Below are 16,786 nucleotides of genomic sequence, written 5' to 3' on the forward strand. Positions count from 1 at the left end.
CTGTGGTACAGCTCCATAAGCACCTTGTGTCTTGCCCAAGTGGCCCATCCTTTTGCGGCGCGGTGGCACGGGGTGGTTAGCACTGCTGCCTCACAGAGCCAGGGACCCGGGTTCAATTTTGGCCTTGGGCGACTGTGTGCGAAGTCGATATGTTCTCCCTGTGTCTGTGTGGGTTTCTGTCGGGAGCTCTGGTTTCCTCCCACGGTCCAAAGATAGAGTCATAGAATCATAGAGGTTTACAGCATGGAAACAGGCCCTTCGGCCCAACTTATCCATGCCGCCCCTTTTTTTAACCACTAAGATGTGCAGGTTAGTTGCATTGGCCATGCTAAATTGCCCCATAGTGTCCCAAGGTGTGTAGGTTAGGAGGATTAGTGGGGTGAATATGTGGGGTTATGGGGATAGCACCTGGGTGAGATGCTCTTTCAGATAGTCGGTGCTGTCTCAATGGACCGAATGGCCTCCTTCTGTTCTGTAGGGATTCGATGGTTCATCCAGAATGCTGTTGACATCACTGTCAGCCAATGGATTGGGGCAGGGCAGAATTTTGCCCAGCAGAATTTATGAACAAACAGTGTATTCCAGAGCAAATAACAAAGCAAATCTATGTACTTAATTCCCTTGAAAAGAGAGTCTGCAAACTGCGCCAATAGGGAAAATTATCCAACTATTTCCATCACAATCCACAACCTAGCAAGTTGAGGGCTTGACAACTTGCCACAGCCTCTCAGAGCTGAGGAGCAGTTACAAAAATCAGCCAGGATTTCCGCTCCTGATCAATACCCACTGACCTCTGCTGGAAAACTGAGAATAGGACCAGGCTGCCCAACGCTTACTGTCCAGACATATGCATGAAGATGGCTGCCAGATACTGAGGGAAAGTGTAACAACCTAACTTGCTATTCTAGTCCAAATGTGCTAACTCAGCAAAGGCCTGGAATTAACAAGTAATCTGTTTGAAGGGTTAACTACCATTCGCTGAATCACAGGCCTAATGCCTGTGTTGTCCTCTTTGTTTTTTTTTTCGCTGCTGAAATGCTTTCTCATCTGACCACAGTTAACGGTTGGCAACAGTTTCCGAAGGGGTGTTCGCTGGACTTAAACCTGCTCAAAATTCATTTTACCCTGCCGCCAGTCACTCCTTCAGAGACAGATGGATGATAGTCACAACAGGTTTATATGTTGCACACCATTAGCTATCCTCCTTCAATATTCAGCAAATAGTAGCAAGATTCTCTATCACTTAGGCATCCATAACATCCCGACAGGTTTACAACTGCTTTGCACGAAGAGAACACATTTCCCTGTCTCCCGTTTGGAGCTGATACAGGCTTTCAGCGAGAGTTTAAAAATTATTCCTCACAATGAATATCAGGATGAAGCCACACAGCATTTATTTTAACATTTCTAACTTGAGTACCCAAATGAAGTAACTGCGGGATTGGGAACATCTCAGCTGCTAAAACGTGATCTATCCTTCAGAGCCACCTCCCCTCCTAAATCCAGCCAAATTTATTTATATCTTAGGCAATAGCAAAGATGCATTTTAAGAGGCAACTCAGTAAAGTGCACAGAAAGGAACAGAGGAAGGATATGCTGACAGGATGAGGTGAGGTAGGTAGGGAGGGGGCCGAGTGTGGCGAATGAATGCTAATATGGAGTAGTTGAATAATAGGCCCTGTTCCTGTGCAGCATATTCATAGAATCACCTACAGTGCAGAAGGAGGCCATTCAGCCCAAGGAGGCTGCACTGACAACAATCCCTCCCAGGCTCTATTCCTGTAACCCCAAGTATTTACCTTGCTAGGTAGGTGATTCTATGAATATGCTGCACAGAAACAGGGCGTATTATTCAACTACCCCCCTCCGATAGTAAGGGGCAATTTAGCATGGCCAATTCACCTAACCTGCACATCTTTGAATTGTGGAAGGAAACCAGAGCAGCCGGAGGAACACAGATCCACGCAGACACAGGGAGAATGTGCAGACACCACACAGACAGTGAACGAGGCCGGAATTGAACCCGGGTCCCTGGAACTGTGAGGCACCTGTGCTAACCACTGTGCCACCCGTTCTACTTAACTCCATTTGCCTCTCACCCCACCAAAAAAAATTAGCACGGTACCTGGGGCTTTCAGCTTCTTCCATTGTGCCTTTTTTTCAATGGACTGTGGTGTGGGTGGGGCGGGGCTGTGGGAGGTGGGAGGCGGTCGGTATTGGGGAGGGGTAAGCATGCACTGGTAGAATATTGGTAGTCCCCCCGCAACGGGTTTGACACCGGAAGGGTGTAATAAGTCTTTGGGGGCAGAATTCCCTTCACCAAAATCCCTTTATTTACAAATTCTAACAGCAGTACACAGAGTGCTCGCAATTAGCAGTCTACCTCCAGGGGGTTAGAGGGACTGACACCCACAGTTAAGTACAAGGCAAAGACTCCCTGATTGGCCCACCAATTGGATCCTTAATCAGGGAGTTCATACTCCAATAGGCCAACCTCAATGGCCTGACTGAAGTCCTTACACAGGGTACCCGATGAGGACCAGACCGATCATTCCCTGGCTCCCTTGCTCTGGACTGAGAGCGGCATCGGATGAAATTCTAGCAATAGGCCACCCATACACACTCAGGATAAAGTGAGTGCCTTGTACAGAAATGTCACTGATATGCAACAACGGCAATCTGTTATTTTTAATGGAAGATTCCAAGCATTCACACTAAGAGCATTTGGCATGTTCTAGCCAGAGGGAACGCTTCATGGTTATTGCTATCTGACTTTTGGCATTCAGACTGAGATGCTATTTTGAGGATTTCTGACTTGTGGGTTTCTGTTCTCTGAGGGTGCAGTCAGCGGATCTTTACATTTCACTAGGGGTGAAGGGGAGGGTCAAGGATCGATAGCAAGGCCTGGTGCCATCTGGGACCAGCCACGCACGCACTTTCCCTGAAAGAGTGGAGGAGCATGTTGACATTCAAAGGGTTAAAGAGGCATCTTTGCACAGTTCATTGATTTGGCACGGCCACTGTGAATAATGTCAGGGAAACACCCGCTGAGTGAGTTAAGAGCTGCTTTCTCCAGCAGTGCGAAGTGTGGTTAAATCTTCCTCATCTCAGCTCTGACATTTTATTTATCTTCAGTAAAGAGACACTGCTATGGCAGCTGAAACCTCACTAATAGCCTCAAACATACAGTGGGATTTGTTCACATCTGACATTTAATCTGTTGCAGATGCCTTCATCAACTCCTACAGTCAAACATTTGGATCCAAAATAAGAAGGGGAAAAAAAACTTATTTATAGGCTTTTGGGGGGTAGGGGGAAGAGAGAGTAGACTGCTCACACACACACTTCATCAAAAACTTTGTGGTACGACCAGTAAATATAATTCTTAAAGGCAACTTTGGAAACTTGCACCAAAAATTTCTAACTTAATTGTTTTATAATCATTCCAGGCGTAGATATTGATGGCCCAAGCCCCATTGTTGGGGCAACTGAGTTGAATTTACACACCCATGCATACAACTAAAACATTGCTGAGACACTTGGTCAAATAATCAAATATATAGAATCATAGAATCCCTACAGTGCAGAAGGAGGCCATTCAGCCCATTGAGTTTGCACCGACCACAATCCCACCCAGGCCCTATTCCCATAACCCCTCATATTTACCCTGCTAGTCTCCCTGATACTAGGGTTAATTTTAGCATGGCCAATCCACCTAACCCACACATCTTTGGACATTAACATCTTTGCTGTTAATTTGTCTCTCTCTACCTTACGGGCGGCATGGTGGCACAGTGGTTAGCACTGCTGCCTCACAGCGTCATGGACCCGAGTTCGATTCCCGGCTTGGGTCACTGTCTGTGTGGAGTTTGCACGTTTTCCCCATGTCTGCGTGGATTTCCTCCGGGTACTCCGATTTCCTCCCACAGTCCGAAAGACGTGCTGGTTAGGTGGATTGGCCATGTTAAATTCTCTCTCAGTGTACCCAAACAGGCACTGGAGTGTGGCGACTAGCAGATTTTCACATTAACTACATTGCAGTGTTAATGTACACATACTTGTAACACTAAAAAAATAAATTTAAACACTCCATCCCTGATAACATTGTAAACACTTAAGAGATTAAAACAAAATGAAAAATCAAAAAAGGAAAGCAGCAAACTTTTTTAAAAAGGCTTTAATCACAATTCTTTGTGAATATTTTAATGTTTCTTAATATAGGAACTAGTAGTGAAACTCACACTGTAAATATAACCTTAAACAATGTAATGGTAATATTACTGTTATTGCCTGGAGTCCCTGATACCACGTGAATACTCCCTATATAGCATGTGTTTGGTAACAAAGAATATTTGCAATTTCTCACAGGTTCTGGATACCTATATTAAAATATTAAATCTCTTCAGCAACTTGGTCAATTCTAGTCATTATGTCTTGATTTTAAAATTCTCAGCTGAGTTTTCAAATCTCGCCATGGCTGCATCCCCCCAGCCCCTATCTCCACAATCTCATTGAAAGCCTTTCTGCTGTTGAATCGCTCATCCATGTTTTTCTTACCTCTAGATTTGACTATTCCAATCCATTCCCAGCCAGCATCTTGCCTCCTCAAAACATAAGCTCATCCAAACCTTTGTTACTAATACAGACTAAGTCCTATTCACTCTCTGTTCCCTGTCGGGCAACACTTTGATTTGAAAATTCTCAGCTTCACCTCGTAATCACTCTATGGCCTTTCCTTTCCTTTCTCTGTCACTTCCTCTAGTCCTACAACCCTCCGAGATCTTGGTGACCTCCTGCACTACCCCAACTTTCCCTTCTTCATCCCCGCTTTTAAGACACTCTTCACACTTGACCTCTTTGGCCAAAGCCTCTGGTCACCTCTCCATAAATCTCCTTACTTTTTTAAAATTCATTCATGGGACATGGGCATTGCTAACTGGCCAGCATTTATTGCCCATCCCTAGTTGCCCGAGGGCAGTCGAGAGTCAACCACATTGCTGTGGCTCTGGAGTCACATATAGGCCAGATCAGGTATGGACGTGCAAACTCCACACAATTCCGGTCTCGAGTGACTGTCTGTGTGGAGTTTGTACATTCTCCCTGTGTCTGTATGGGTTTCCTCCAAGTGCTCCGGTTTCCTCCACAGTCCAAAGATGTGTGCGTTCAGTGGATTGACCTTGCTAAATTAGTGTCGGGGGATTAGCAAGGTACGTACGTGGGGTTATGGGAATAGGGCCTGGGTGGGACTGTTGTTGGTGCAGGCTCGGTGGGCTGAATGGCCTCCTTCTGCACTGTAGTTATTCTATTCTTCTATTCTTAGGACAACAGATTTACTTCCCTCAAGGACATTAGTGAACCAGATGGGTTTTTCCAACAATCGACAATGGTTTCACGGTCATCAGTAGTTTCCTAATTCCAGATATTTTTTATTGAATTCAAATTCCACCATCTGCCATGGTGGGGTTCGAACCCGGACCCCCAGAACATGAGCTGAGTTTCTGGATTAATAGTCTAGCGATAATACCACTAGGCCATGGCCTCCCCAAGGATTGGCATTGAATGCTGTTCGACGGTTGCTCTTGTGAAACACCTTGGGACATTTTACTACGCTCAGGGCACTATATAAATTCTATGTTATTGTTGTGGTGCAGTGAATATCGCACAAAGGCCCAAGCGTAGCAAAGAGACAGGGTGTTCTTGGGATTGTTGATCTGCATTTTCACATTTAACTCTTTCTTTTTCTGCAGAAAACATGATGCTGGAATGCTGATTGCTTAGATCGAAACCTTCGGCTAACCCTGCGGCTTAGTGACCGCCACAAAGCACAAAACCTCAGAGAGAAAAAAAATGATAACGCAACAAAGAAAGCCAACCATCACAACAGCGTTCTCAAGACTCCTTTGGCTAGTTTATAGCTTCTTCCTCCTCTTTCAACCTTTGGTTCTTTTTTTAAGCAGAGGACATCAAAGAACAAATGAAGACGACTACTCATTCAGGTCTCTCTCGCACAGACACACACACATATATATAAATTTATATATATATATAATACGTACGCATGATATTTGAATAAAAAATGGTGACAGTATTTAACAAAAAAAAACCACACAAAAAATGACAAGATGCTGGCATTACTTTTAAAAAAGAAAAAAACTGAGCAAAGAAAAACTTTTAAAAAACTGTGCATCGGCGAACAGTCTTAATCTGCAACTGGAGACCTTGCTGAGACAATTACTGACCCTTCCTGATCTCAATCCCACAGTCGCTGATGGCACCCTGTGTACATAGTTAGGCTTCTTTGATATATTCACATATCTCAACAGTGCTTCCGATTCTCACAGTAATTGTGATTGACGTTAGATTACGGGTAGTCACAAAGGGAGATTCTGAGACCACCCTGATGGTCTACTGGATTCCAAATGGGCTGAGATACACAAGACCTTGGTCCAGCCTGCCTGACTTTGCATCACATCAGAGTTGACTGCAGATTTTAACGGGAATTGTGTTTTTCTTTTGGTTCAATATCATTTCAATCCCAACAAAAGGAAGGTTGTCGAAATTCTACACTCTGTTGGAAAATTAAGTGAGCATTTGCTGTGGGTTTTAGTGCGCTAGTTGCTTGCTCTGGGCCCCCACTCTTGTTCAGAGGAACCCCCCCCCTCTCGAAGAAGAAGAGGACACCCGAGAACATTAAAACCTATCTTGTTCACTGGCATCACGCTTTACAATGTATCCCTTTTCCTATTGCTGCAAAAGGCTGTATTTTAGGATTAACAAGGCTGAACCACACCTGCGAGTCTTCTTTAAGCCAACCACAGCCTGGCCCATCAAGATCGAAGCACATTGAGTGAACGTATTCATTATCATACTGTCAAATAAAAATAGAAAATGCTGCAAATGCTCAGAAGAATGAACGCAGGATTGTAGTATTTTGGATGAGAAGTCATCAACCTGAAGCGTTAACTCTGTTTCTCTCTGCACAGATGTTGTCTGACAAATTAAGCATTTCCAGCACTTTCTGTTTCTATTTCAGATTTCCTGGCCCACAGTACTTTGTTTTCATCACAATGTGGAAATTTAATTGCGTCCACACTTGGTGAATTTTTGAGACTCGTGTCAGGCAGGATTGGTTGAATCATTTCGTAAAATGTGTGGTTAAGGGAAAGGTTGAAAGGGCTCCAAATGGAAAGATCCACGGCTTCAATTATTAGGGTGTCCCCATTACTCAAATCCACCTGTTATTATTTAGAAGATGCTTTTTTTTCCTCTTTAGTTCCATGGGCTGTTACCTGAAACATAAGGTTGGGTGACTCTAACTTATGGAAGGGTATGGGTATTTAGAGAGAGCATGAAACAGTTAAATATGGTTTGCGACATTGTTACTGCATCTTTGACTGACCCATTATAGAGCAGCATGGACTGGAGGTCCTCTAGAGATCAGTGCCCCGATAGTACAATCTTTCCAGGGGAGATAGGGTTGGGGTTTGGAGGGGGAAAGTGCTGCGATTAAGTAATCAAGTCAGATAGAGCAATAAAGAGGGGGAACAAACAGTAATAAGGTACGTTGAAAAGAATTGAATTTAAAAGCTACTTGCAACATAATCTCAGTAGTCGAAGATGAAGGGATTGCCTCCTTCATAGAAACATAGAAACTAGAAGCAGGAGTAGGCCATTCGGCCCTTCGAGCCTGCTCCACCATTCATTTTGATCATGGCTGATCGTCAAATTCAATATCCTGATATCCCTTGATCCCTTTAGCCCCAAGAGCTATATTTATTTTCTTCTTGAAAGCAGACAAATCATGATCATGAAGTCTTTGAGGAGTAACCAATGAGTGCTTGCACATACTTATTGTACATAGAGGATGTTAGTTCCTATTGACATACTAAGTATTACAAATAATTATTCATCAGTGATGATCACCGATAATGAGACTGTGTGGCAAGGTGTACCAATTACTAATTACGCTCCCTCAGTGAGCTAAACCTTATCTGTTCCTCAAACAGTGCAAAACAGAATTCAGCGGAGGCTTCAAAGAGTTAAGCTTTATTTGAGATGTACTCAATCTCGCAAGCTGATAACATGGGCATAGAACCAGAGACAGAAAGAGAGAGAGAGTTGCAGAAAGAGAGGGAGCAAGCGTTTCCTGCTGCAAGGTTCCTTGTCTTCAGAAGCCGGGCTGCACGCTACGCAGATTGGCTGCCAGCTCGCTCTTGGATTAGCTTCTCGCTCAGCTCCCACAAGGCAGAGGCCGATGCTTCATCCTGGGCTTTCTGTGAAGGCAGGCACCGGCAGCAGTTGTTGAAGTACATCCCTCCCAGGCCCTCTAGCTCCGGGGCAGTGCTGCAGTATATGGTGGTGGCAGCTCCCTGTTGCTGCAACAAAACATGAAAAGGAAAGATAAATTTCCAGTACAATAATAATAATAATAATTAAGATTAAAATACACTGAACAGTGAGAGACGATAGTATCGCCATCGTTATAATGTGGCAGGTACTTTGATGTTGAATTTATTCTGACAGCACTGATGTTTTAAAAATCCCTGCCAAAAAAAAATCAGCCAGTACACTCTAATTAAGCACAAACCTACAAAGCGCAAGCATAGTGACATGTGCCAAATCTATCCATTCTGCTTTCATCAGGCTGATTTAATTGTGTAAAAGTCTGTCAACGATTCCTGCCAAAGTTCCCAGCTACAAGGTACATGAAACCCTTGAGTGACTGAGCATTACTGCAGCAATTATACACCGAGTGGGTTCCAGCCTCCCCACACCAGCCCACTGAACAAGACACTGGGTAAGTCACGCAACTATGGATCTATCTACCTCCTGTCAGCCTCCCCACTCCACTTTAGTAAATTGCCAGCGCCGGGTGCTATAACTCACTTGGTGCTTTCTTCCTGAAATGAATGGGAACTTGCATGTGGACTACACTAATGGGCTTTTGAACCACAGGCCGGATTTTTTTTAGACAAAAGATGCATTGAAGCTTTAAAACCTGATGGAGTGCAGTCCCAAAGGGGGTATACACAGATCAATTTCTTTCTGTGCCTACTTTAGGACCTTTTAAGAAGTGGGTAGTTCCAGGTGGGCAGGGGACAACATTTTGCCGCCAGCAGTTGGATAGAGAGAAGGTCAGATCGAAGAACAATGTGCAACGCAGGAACAGGCCCTTTGGCCCTCCAAGCCTGCGCCAATCATGATGCCCGCCAAAACTAAAACCGTATGCACTTACAGAGTCCGGATCCTTCCATTCCCATCCTATTCATGTATTCATCTAGTTGCCCCTTAAATGCCGCTATCGTACCTGCTCTCACCACCTCCCCGGGCAGGGCGTTCCAGACATTCACCACCCTCTGTGTAAAACACTTGCCTGGCACATCTCCTCTAAACTTTTCCCCACGCACCTTAAACCTATGTCCCTGAGTACTTGGCTTTTCTATCCTAGGAAAAAGCATCTGACTATCCACTCTGTCCATGCCATTCATAATCTTGTAAACTTCGTGAATAGATCGTGGATCGGTTTTCTTGGGTTGGGTGTGGGATTGGGTGGGCAGTGCTGTGTCCTCTTTTTGCACTTGGGCGCCAAGTATTTCCTAAGCAGAGCCAAGGAAGTATGCGGTAAGGATCTCATGCTGGTGACAAGAGTCTGCCCAATTTCGGCATCCAATTAAACTGGTAGAAAACGGAGCACACAGTGTTATATTCCGCACTCAATTTCACTCTATTGCTCCTGCAGGCAAGTAATGGTCAGGGCAGTAAATGAATATCTGCCCTCTGGCATTTACTTAGCCAATGGAGAAAGGTTATTGAAGCTTCAGTAACCTTAACAGCCAAGTGTTCTGTAAGGTAGAACACCAAACTGAATATTTAAACAGGATCATTAGAAAGTGTCTGATTCAAGCTTTAACTGTTCTGGATAACGCTCTGAAAAATAAGGGCGTGATGATGGTGTCGGTGCCCAAAAGGTGGGCATTGGTGGCCCCCTTATTCACTCTCCCAGTCCAAAATGTAGAATCTGTTAGCAACCACAGAGAGGGATCAAAGTGTAAAGTTCACACAAACAAAACAAAAACATAAATTAAAATATAAGAAATAGGAGCAGGGCTAAACCATTCAGCCCTTTCAGTCTTCACCTCCAACAAAAGATTTCATGATCTGGTGTGGGTGCACTGAGACCTCACAGGATCAATGAAACTTGCCCAGAGTCGCACCAGCACAATGCCTGGTCTCAAAAGACAGTATGGGGATCAATAACTTTTTAATACGTTGCTATTCATCTCACAGTGTTAATTGTTAAGCCATTATTGGTTATCATTGAAGCTATAACTGTAACGTCACCCCTCATCCAGAAAGTGATAAAATCTCAGGGCGTTGGGAGTTTAGTTTGCACGTTCTCCCCGTGTCTGCGTGGGTTTCCTCCGGGTGCTCCGGTTTGCTCCCACACTCTGAGGATGTGCAAGTTAGGTTGATTGGCCATGCTAAATTGCCTCTTAGTGCCAGGGGAATTAGTAGGGTAAATACGTCGTGCTACTGGGGTAGAGCCTGGGTGGGATTGTTGTCGGTGCAGGCTCAATGGGCCAAATGGCCTCCTTCTGCACTGCAGGGATTCTATGAATACATCCATTTGTGGTTCCCCAAGTGACACTAGTTATCAGCTGCCAAACCAGTCAACCATAGGCATCTTACAGCATGGCCCAGGCTTAGAGTCAGAGCTTATGAGAGAAGATTGAGATGTGTAATGCTACATGACACCATTGGAGAAGGGATGGGGGATCAGAATTGCTGAGTGGATGGCATATTTGAATGAAGTGGGGAGGAGCAGACAGCGTGTGAACCAGGATATTATGTATCTTGTAGTTCCTCAACTGGAACCTATAAATTAACATCAAATAGAGAAACTATTCGGAGAAACTATTCTTGCACGATCCATGCACTGAAACACAACTTATTCTGGGCAGGCAGGTAGCGATTGAGACATGCCATGTCCCCAGAATATTCCATGTAACAAGTTTTCCTTTGGACACTGCCATTATCTATGCAAATATCGACAATTTGAATATCATCTATCAAGTCAAACTCAGTGAATTTGCTTTAAAATTTCACCAAAATCTTGTAAACAGAAAACTCTGCTCACTCCTTGCTTCTTGGCCCCAGTTGCCCTCAAAGGCTGGCGAACCGAGATAAGAACTTGTTGTGCAAGTTTCATCTCCAATCAAGGTGCTGCCAGAAAATTGACTGGAGCCAAGCTGTTTTGTGTCATGGCAACACGGTTCATGGCCAACGTGACACCAGTTTGGTTTCAGCCAAGGGTCTATCAGCGCTTCACATCCAGGCCCGAGGTGTGAATATTTGCTCATCCAACTGAAAAAAAAATCCATTCTATGGAAGTAAAGTAACATTTATTTATTCGCCACAAGCAAGGCTTACATTAACACTGCAATGAAGTTACTGTGAAATTCCCCTAGTCGCCACACTCCGCTGCCTGTTCGGGCCAATGCACCTAACCAGTACGTCTTTTAGACTGTGGGAGGAAACTGGAGCACCCGGAGGGAACCCACGCAGACACGGGGGAGAACGTGCAGACTCCACACAGACAGTGACCCAAACCGGAAATTGAACCCGGGTCCCTGGCACTGTGAGGCAGCAGTGCCACTGTGCCACCCCAAATTATGGGGAAATTATGGGGAAAGCGACTAAGATTCCTCCTTGGGTCCCAGGGTCATGTGATCTCTTGGTTAATGATCCTACCGAGTCAATCTTACATATTGTAGAGCTGGAATTATTTTAAATATTTCTACATTATACAAAATGGATACTCTGCATTTCAAACAGGCACAACTCGAGTAACTTCAACATGAAAGAAAGAGTGCATTCTGATAAAATATTTGTTAATTACAGTTACTCAATTACTTCATTCCATCCATTTAGTTCTCATGGACCAGTAGAAGATTTCCTCTACACTGATGTTATCTCAGATGATGATGCACTGGCTTAATGGATAAATGAAACACATATGTTATCCTTCATGTTATTCCATAACAGTCTAAATTACCAGCTGCGGTGCAAAATATAAACATATGAAATATTGGGCAAGGAAAAACCAGCTGGTCCATCAAATCTGTTCTACACCAGAGCATCATAACTAAACACGACAACTGTCTGTTTCCCCCGAATCCTAGTCAGTCCCACAGCAGCATAATCCCATCGGAGAGGCAAAAAAGGGAAAGGAGGTGAAGGAAAACTTTATATCTTGGACAAGTAGGGTGCTTTGTTTTAGCGGTGAGCCTAAAATGTTCTTCGAAAATCTCTTCCACGGCAAAACAAGTAACTGTGGGGGTGTGGGTTGGAAGTCAGACAAAATTCTCACCCCTCATTGCCCATGCAGCGACCCTCCTGAAAGGTGCATGTGTGTGTATGTTTTGTGTGTGGATTAGACTTTCGCATTGGTTGTGATGCCCATTATAATTGTATGGCCTGCAAACACCTACCATCTAGGCTCATACATGAAGGATGGCCACGTTGAATGAGGTACTATTGACATTTTTGGAACCTCACCTCAGCAGGAGTCAGTATGTCTTCAGGCAAGGAGCACAGAAATCCAAAAGAGGAAAAAAAGTTATCTAATAAAATCATCTTTTAGGTTCAGCCCAGCTAACATTAGGGCATTGGGCTTAAACCAATGCTACTTTACTGACATCCTCTATTATAGCAAAGGTCTACTGGTATGTGACTCAAAATTGAGATCCAACAAGGATCCAGCCAGATAGGACAGCAAAAATGTTGCAAAATTGTTTTTTTTACCTCTAACAAATGTATATACAAATAAAGTAATAATATTGTCTTGCCTATCTGAAGGCAATGTGAATGGAATTCACCTGATACCATGTATTGTGTATGAGGTATAGGTTTGGAGAGGCTGCCTACTGAATTAGTAAATGTCACAATGTCTGGCACAGGCCAAATGGGCTGAATGGTTTTCTTCTGTGCTGAACTATTCAATTATAATGACAATCTTGCCTTGACTTCCCTAGAGCAGATCCTCAATGGTCACGTGGCATTGTGGAAGCGTGCTTTCCAAACTGCTTAACCTATGTCTTCCAGCAAGGGCACTTCAGGAATAGATGCTGCTCTTCAAAAGGGCTACTGCTGCCATAGTGAAGTGCCCTGACAGCCTGACAGTCTCTGTACACAGAGGCATGTAGAATAATGCCACGATATGCAGCTTAGGTGGATTGGCAGTGCTAAATTGTCCCTTGGTATCAGGGGGACTAGCAGGGTAAATACATGGGGTTACGGAAATAGGGTCTGGGTAGAATGGTTGTCGGTGCAGGCTCGATGGGCCAAATGGCCTCTTTCTGCACTGTAGGGATTCTATGATTCTATGACATCATTACATCACTGATCACAACCTATCAATTATTTTATTATAGGTTGCCAAAAATAAGGTTAATCAGCAGAATTTACAAACAAGTCCTGGTGGTCAGTACACTGCTCCAAGAACCCCTCTCACCCTGAACTGCTGAAAACAAGCTGAAGGAAAATGTACTTACAGGACAATGGGGAAAGGGCCGTGTCGTGGGACTAGCTGAATTGATCCTGCAGAAAGACAGCATCGGCTCAATGGGCCAATTTGCTTTATTCTTTTATGGGGTGCGGCAAGGCCAGCATTTGTTGCCCATCCCTAATTGCCCTTGAACTGAGGGGCTTATTCAATCATTTCAGAGGGGAGTTAGACGCAATCGCATTGCTGTGGGTCTGGAGGCACATGTAGGCTAGACCGGGTCAGGATGACAGAGTTCTTTCTCTAAAGGACATTATTGAACCAGGTGTTTTTTAGTGACAATTGATGATAGTTGCCATGGTCACCAATACTGAGACTAACTCTCAACTCCAGATCTATTGATGAATTGAATTTAAATTTCAGTCACTCCCATGGTGGGGTTTAGCTTGGGCCTCTGGTTTACTAGTCCAGGGACATTACCATTGTGCCACTGCTTCCTCCTCGGGCCCCTTTCTGTGCGTAATCAATCTATGATTCCATAGGGGCAAAAGCTTGACTGTATGATATTGCTTTACCAACCTAACCCTTAGTAGCCTTGTTAATAAAATGTTTGCTGAGAACTACTTGTATTTGAAAGGAGCACTTTGGGTCATTTTGGGTATAGCTTAAGACTCCAGGAACAGCCTTGCTGCAAGTTCCAGGTTAAGGTTTTGCTGCAGATGCCCTTTCTATTGCAGTAAACCTGTACACTTCACTTGTGCACTGAAACTGTAATGGTCAAAAAAAAAAGGCCAAAGCAATGAACAAGATATTGTTATTGTGCAATGCTCCACATTAAAACATGGAAATCTGGGCCAGAAGACCCCTTGTAATCAGCTTAATTTTCCTCTGGAGCCAATGGCATTTGGTTGTAAGGCATCCTGGTTCTGATTTTTGAACACTCTCGGCAGCCTGACTGGGAGCAAATGGTGCATGAACGCAGGGAATGTGGCCAGGTTTGTCTTCCCTTGTCCTTTTGAAGAGGATGTGGCTCCATATCCAAGTCAAGAAGGAAAAAAAAATCCATAAACCAAATCCAGATATTTGCTACATCTAATCAGAATTTCCACCCTTCAACCAGGGGCTGCAAGTTGCTAAGGTGGATTCCAGAAGTCCTTCCTTCATGCTTACACTGCATTGCTTCAAGTACCGCTGGATCTGAAATCCAGGTACGCTTCCACGCTGGTTTGAACCCATGATACACATTTTCCATTGATTTATCGTGGGTTAGACACTGTTGAGCGATCTGCCAATGGATTCATTCTGAGCAACTGAAATATCTATTAAATTAAAGCATTGGCACTCCAACGTTGTATTACAAAGAAATGTTTCCAATAGAAAAATCATAGCCTGGAAAGGAACATTCGTCTTGTTACAGCTGGTTACATTTTGAAGAACCTTTGTTTGTTTAAAAAAATAAGTTCCTGAAAGACTACAGCAGATGGTTCAAAATGCATCTGGATCCTGACAGACACAGAACACTGAATTAATTTGTGAGGAAATGCTATCGGTACACCAGACTCGCAGACATTATACATCTCAATAGGTGGGACTGGGAGTTCACTCTTCGCTGGGATTCTATGCTTGAAGGAGAAATATGCTCGGGAGCAGGTACATATTATCTCGACTGCATTTCACAAGCTTGTTTTCCCCACAGTGATTCCCATTTGACTGCGGCAGTAACTACTCTGTCAGGGGTCAAACATCTGTAAGTTGTTGTAAAGGCAGTTTGCAAATTAAAATGATAGATATACTGAATAGAGAAACTTCTTTGAAGCCCTGCACCATCCTTAATCAAGTCTCGATGCCATTTTCAATCCTCCCAAACATTTGCAAGCTGTCAAGGCAGGCCGCGCCATCAATCTTTTTAGTCTATGTGAAATTACCTCGAAATCTGGTTTCGGATTAACTAAAGAGTGTCTGCACAATGAGGGTTCATCACTCTCTTTCACAAGTCATTTGTCAGACTCTGATTACAGCCCCGAGCCACAGGGGTAGAACAGTAATGGATTTAAACTGCTATTTTAAAAAATGTTTATTTGCCATTCTCCCGCTCTTGAGCTCGCTCCGTCTACAATCAGACTTCTCAAGGAGCGGTGCGATTGGACTGACACTCCAGCCTTGACTATTTGGAACGATTTCCATCCTGTCCAACTTTCGCCCCATCCCCTCCTCTCTGTAAGTCAGTCCGGGGTATGGTGCGTCTATGTTGCAAATGACATGATCTTACACCATTTTGTTGTTCTTCAACTGTGACAACAGTAGTTGGGGTGAATGGGATCAAAAGTTATGGGGAGAAAGCAGGATTAGGCGATTGAGTTGGATGATCAGCCATGATCGTAATGAATGGCGGAGCAGGCTCGAAGGGCCAAATGGCCTCCTCCTGCTTTCATCTTCTATGTTTCTATGACAATCAACCAAGGGGCTAGAATGGGCAAGTCGCAGTCCCAATCGGTGACCACGTACATGTTTCAACGGAGAGCTGGTGACAGAGAGCTGTTGCGTGGCACAGTGGCACAGTGGTTAGCACTGCTGCCTCACAGCGCCAAGGACCTGGGTTTGATTCCCAGCTTGGGTGACTGTGTGGAGTCTGCATGCTCTCCCTGTGTTTGCATGCACTTCCTTCGGGTGCTCCGGTTTCCTCCCAGTCCGAAAGATGTGCTGGTTAGGTGCATTGGCCATGCTAAATTCTCCCTCAGTGTGCCCGAACAGGCGCCGGAGTGTAGTGACTCGGGGATTTTCACAGTAACTTCATTGCAGTGTTAATGTAAGCCTGCTTGTGATGCTAATAAATAAACAGCAATTGGGAACTCTGGTCAAATGCACTCCTCCCCCAGACCCCAGCCTGCTGTTAACACCGCCCTTCTATTACCCTGGCTAAGATGAGCAAACTAACCACAGATAGGAAACCAGAAGGTGGTGGGCTTCCGAAAGTGCATGAATCTGGTCAACTTATTCATTTCTGGTCTTCATTTCAACCACCAAGTTGAATTGAGTACAAAGTGAAAACAAGAAAAAACCCACGCAAACAGGGGGAGAACACGCAGACTCTGTACAGACAGTGACCCAAGCTGGGAATCAAACCCGGGTCCCTGGCGCTGTGAGGCAGCAGTGCTAACCACAGTCCTGCCCACCAGCTTTCCATTGAAATGTGTAGATGGTCACCATTAGATGAGCTTAGGGTAATAGGCCTTCCAAAGAGCATTGCCCCTGAAGTTTGTTTGAGAATGTATCTGAAAAATG

The 16,786-nt window shown here is 44.3% G+C and overlaps 2 protein-coding genes across 4 annotated transcripts in view; one reads left to right on the top strand and one right to left on the bottom strand.

Annotated features, from left to right (window-relative positions):
* Positions 1 to 5,886, top strand: part of mafa (MAF bZIP transcription factor a) — a 540,876-nt gene extending 534,990 nt beyond the window's left edge. For 2 of the 3 annotated variants that reach the window (XR_013497596.1, XM_078210557.1), the window contains exon 4: positions 5,748 to 5,821. Coding sequence is in view for 1 of the 3 variants with exons in the window: in XM_078210558.1 (XP_078066684.1) it covers positions 5,748 to 5,778 (31 nt within the window). In the remaining 2 variants the exon portion in view is untranslated. Of the gene's footprint in view, positions 1 to 5,747 lie in introns of all 3 variants that reach the window. The other variant, XM_078210558.1, reaches the window with a different exon arrangement.
* Positions 5,887 to 6,402: 516 nt separating this feature from the next.
* wwox (WW domain containing oxidoreductase) overlaps positions 6,403 to 16,786 on the bottom strand; it is a 924,282-nt gene continuing 913,898 nt past the window's right edge. The window contains exon 9 of the mRNA XM_078210560.1: positions 6,403 to 8,375. Coding sequence (XP_078066686.1) covers positions 8,187 to 8,375 — 189 coding nt within the window. The 3' untranslated portion in view covers positions 6,403 to 8,186. The remainder of the gene's footprint in view (positions 8,376 to 16,786) is intronic.

Source organism: Mustelus asterias, chromosome 4 (genome assembly GCF_964213995.1).
Source record: "Mustelus asterias chromosome 4, sMusAst1.hap1.1, whole genome shotgun sequence".
NCBI classification, from domain to species: Eukaryota; Metazoa; Chordata; class Chondrichthyes; order Carcharhiniformes; family Triakidae; genus Mustelus; species Mustelus asterias.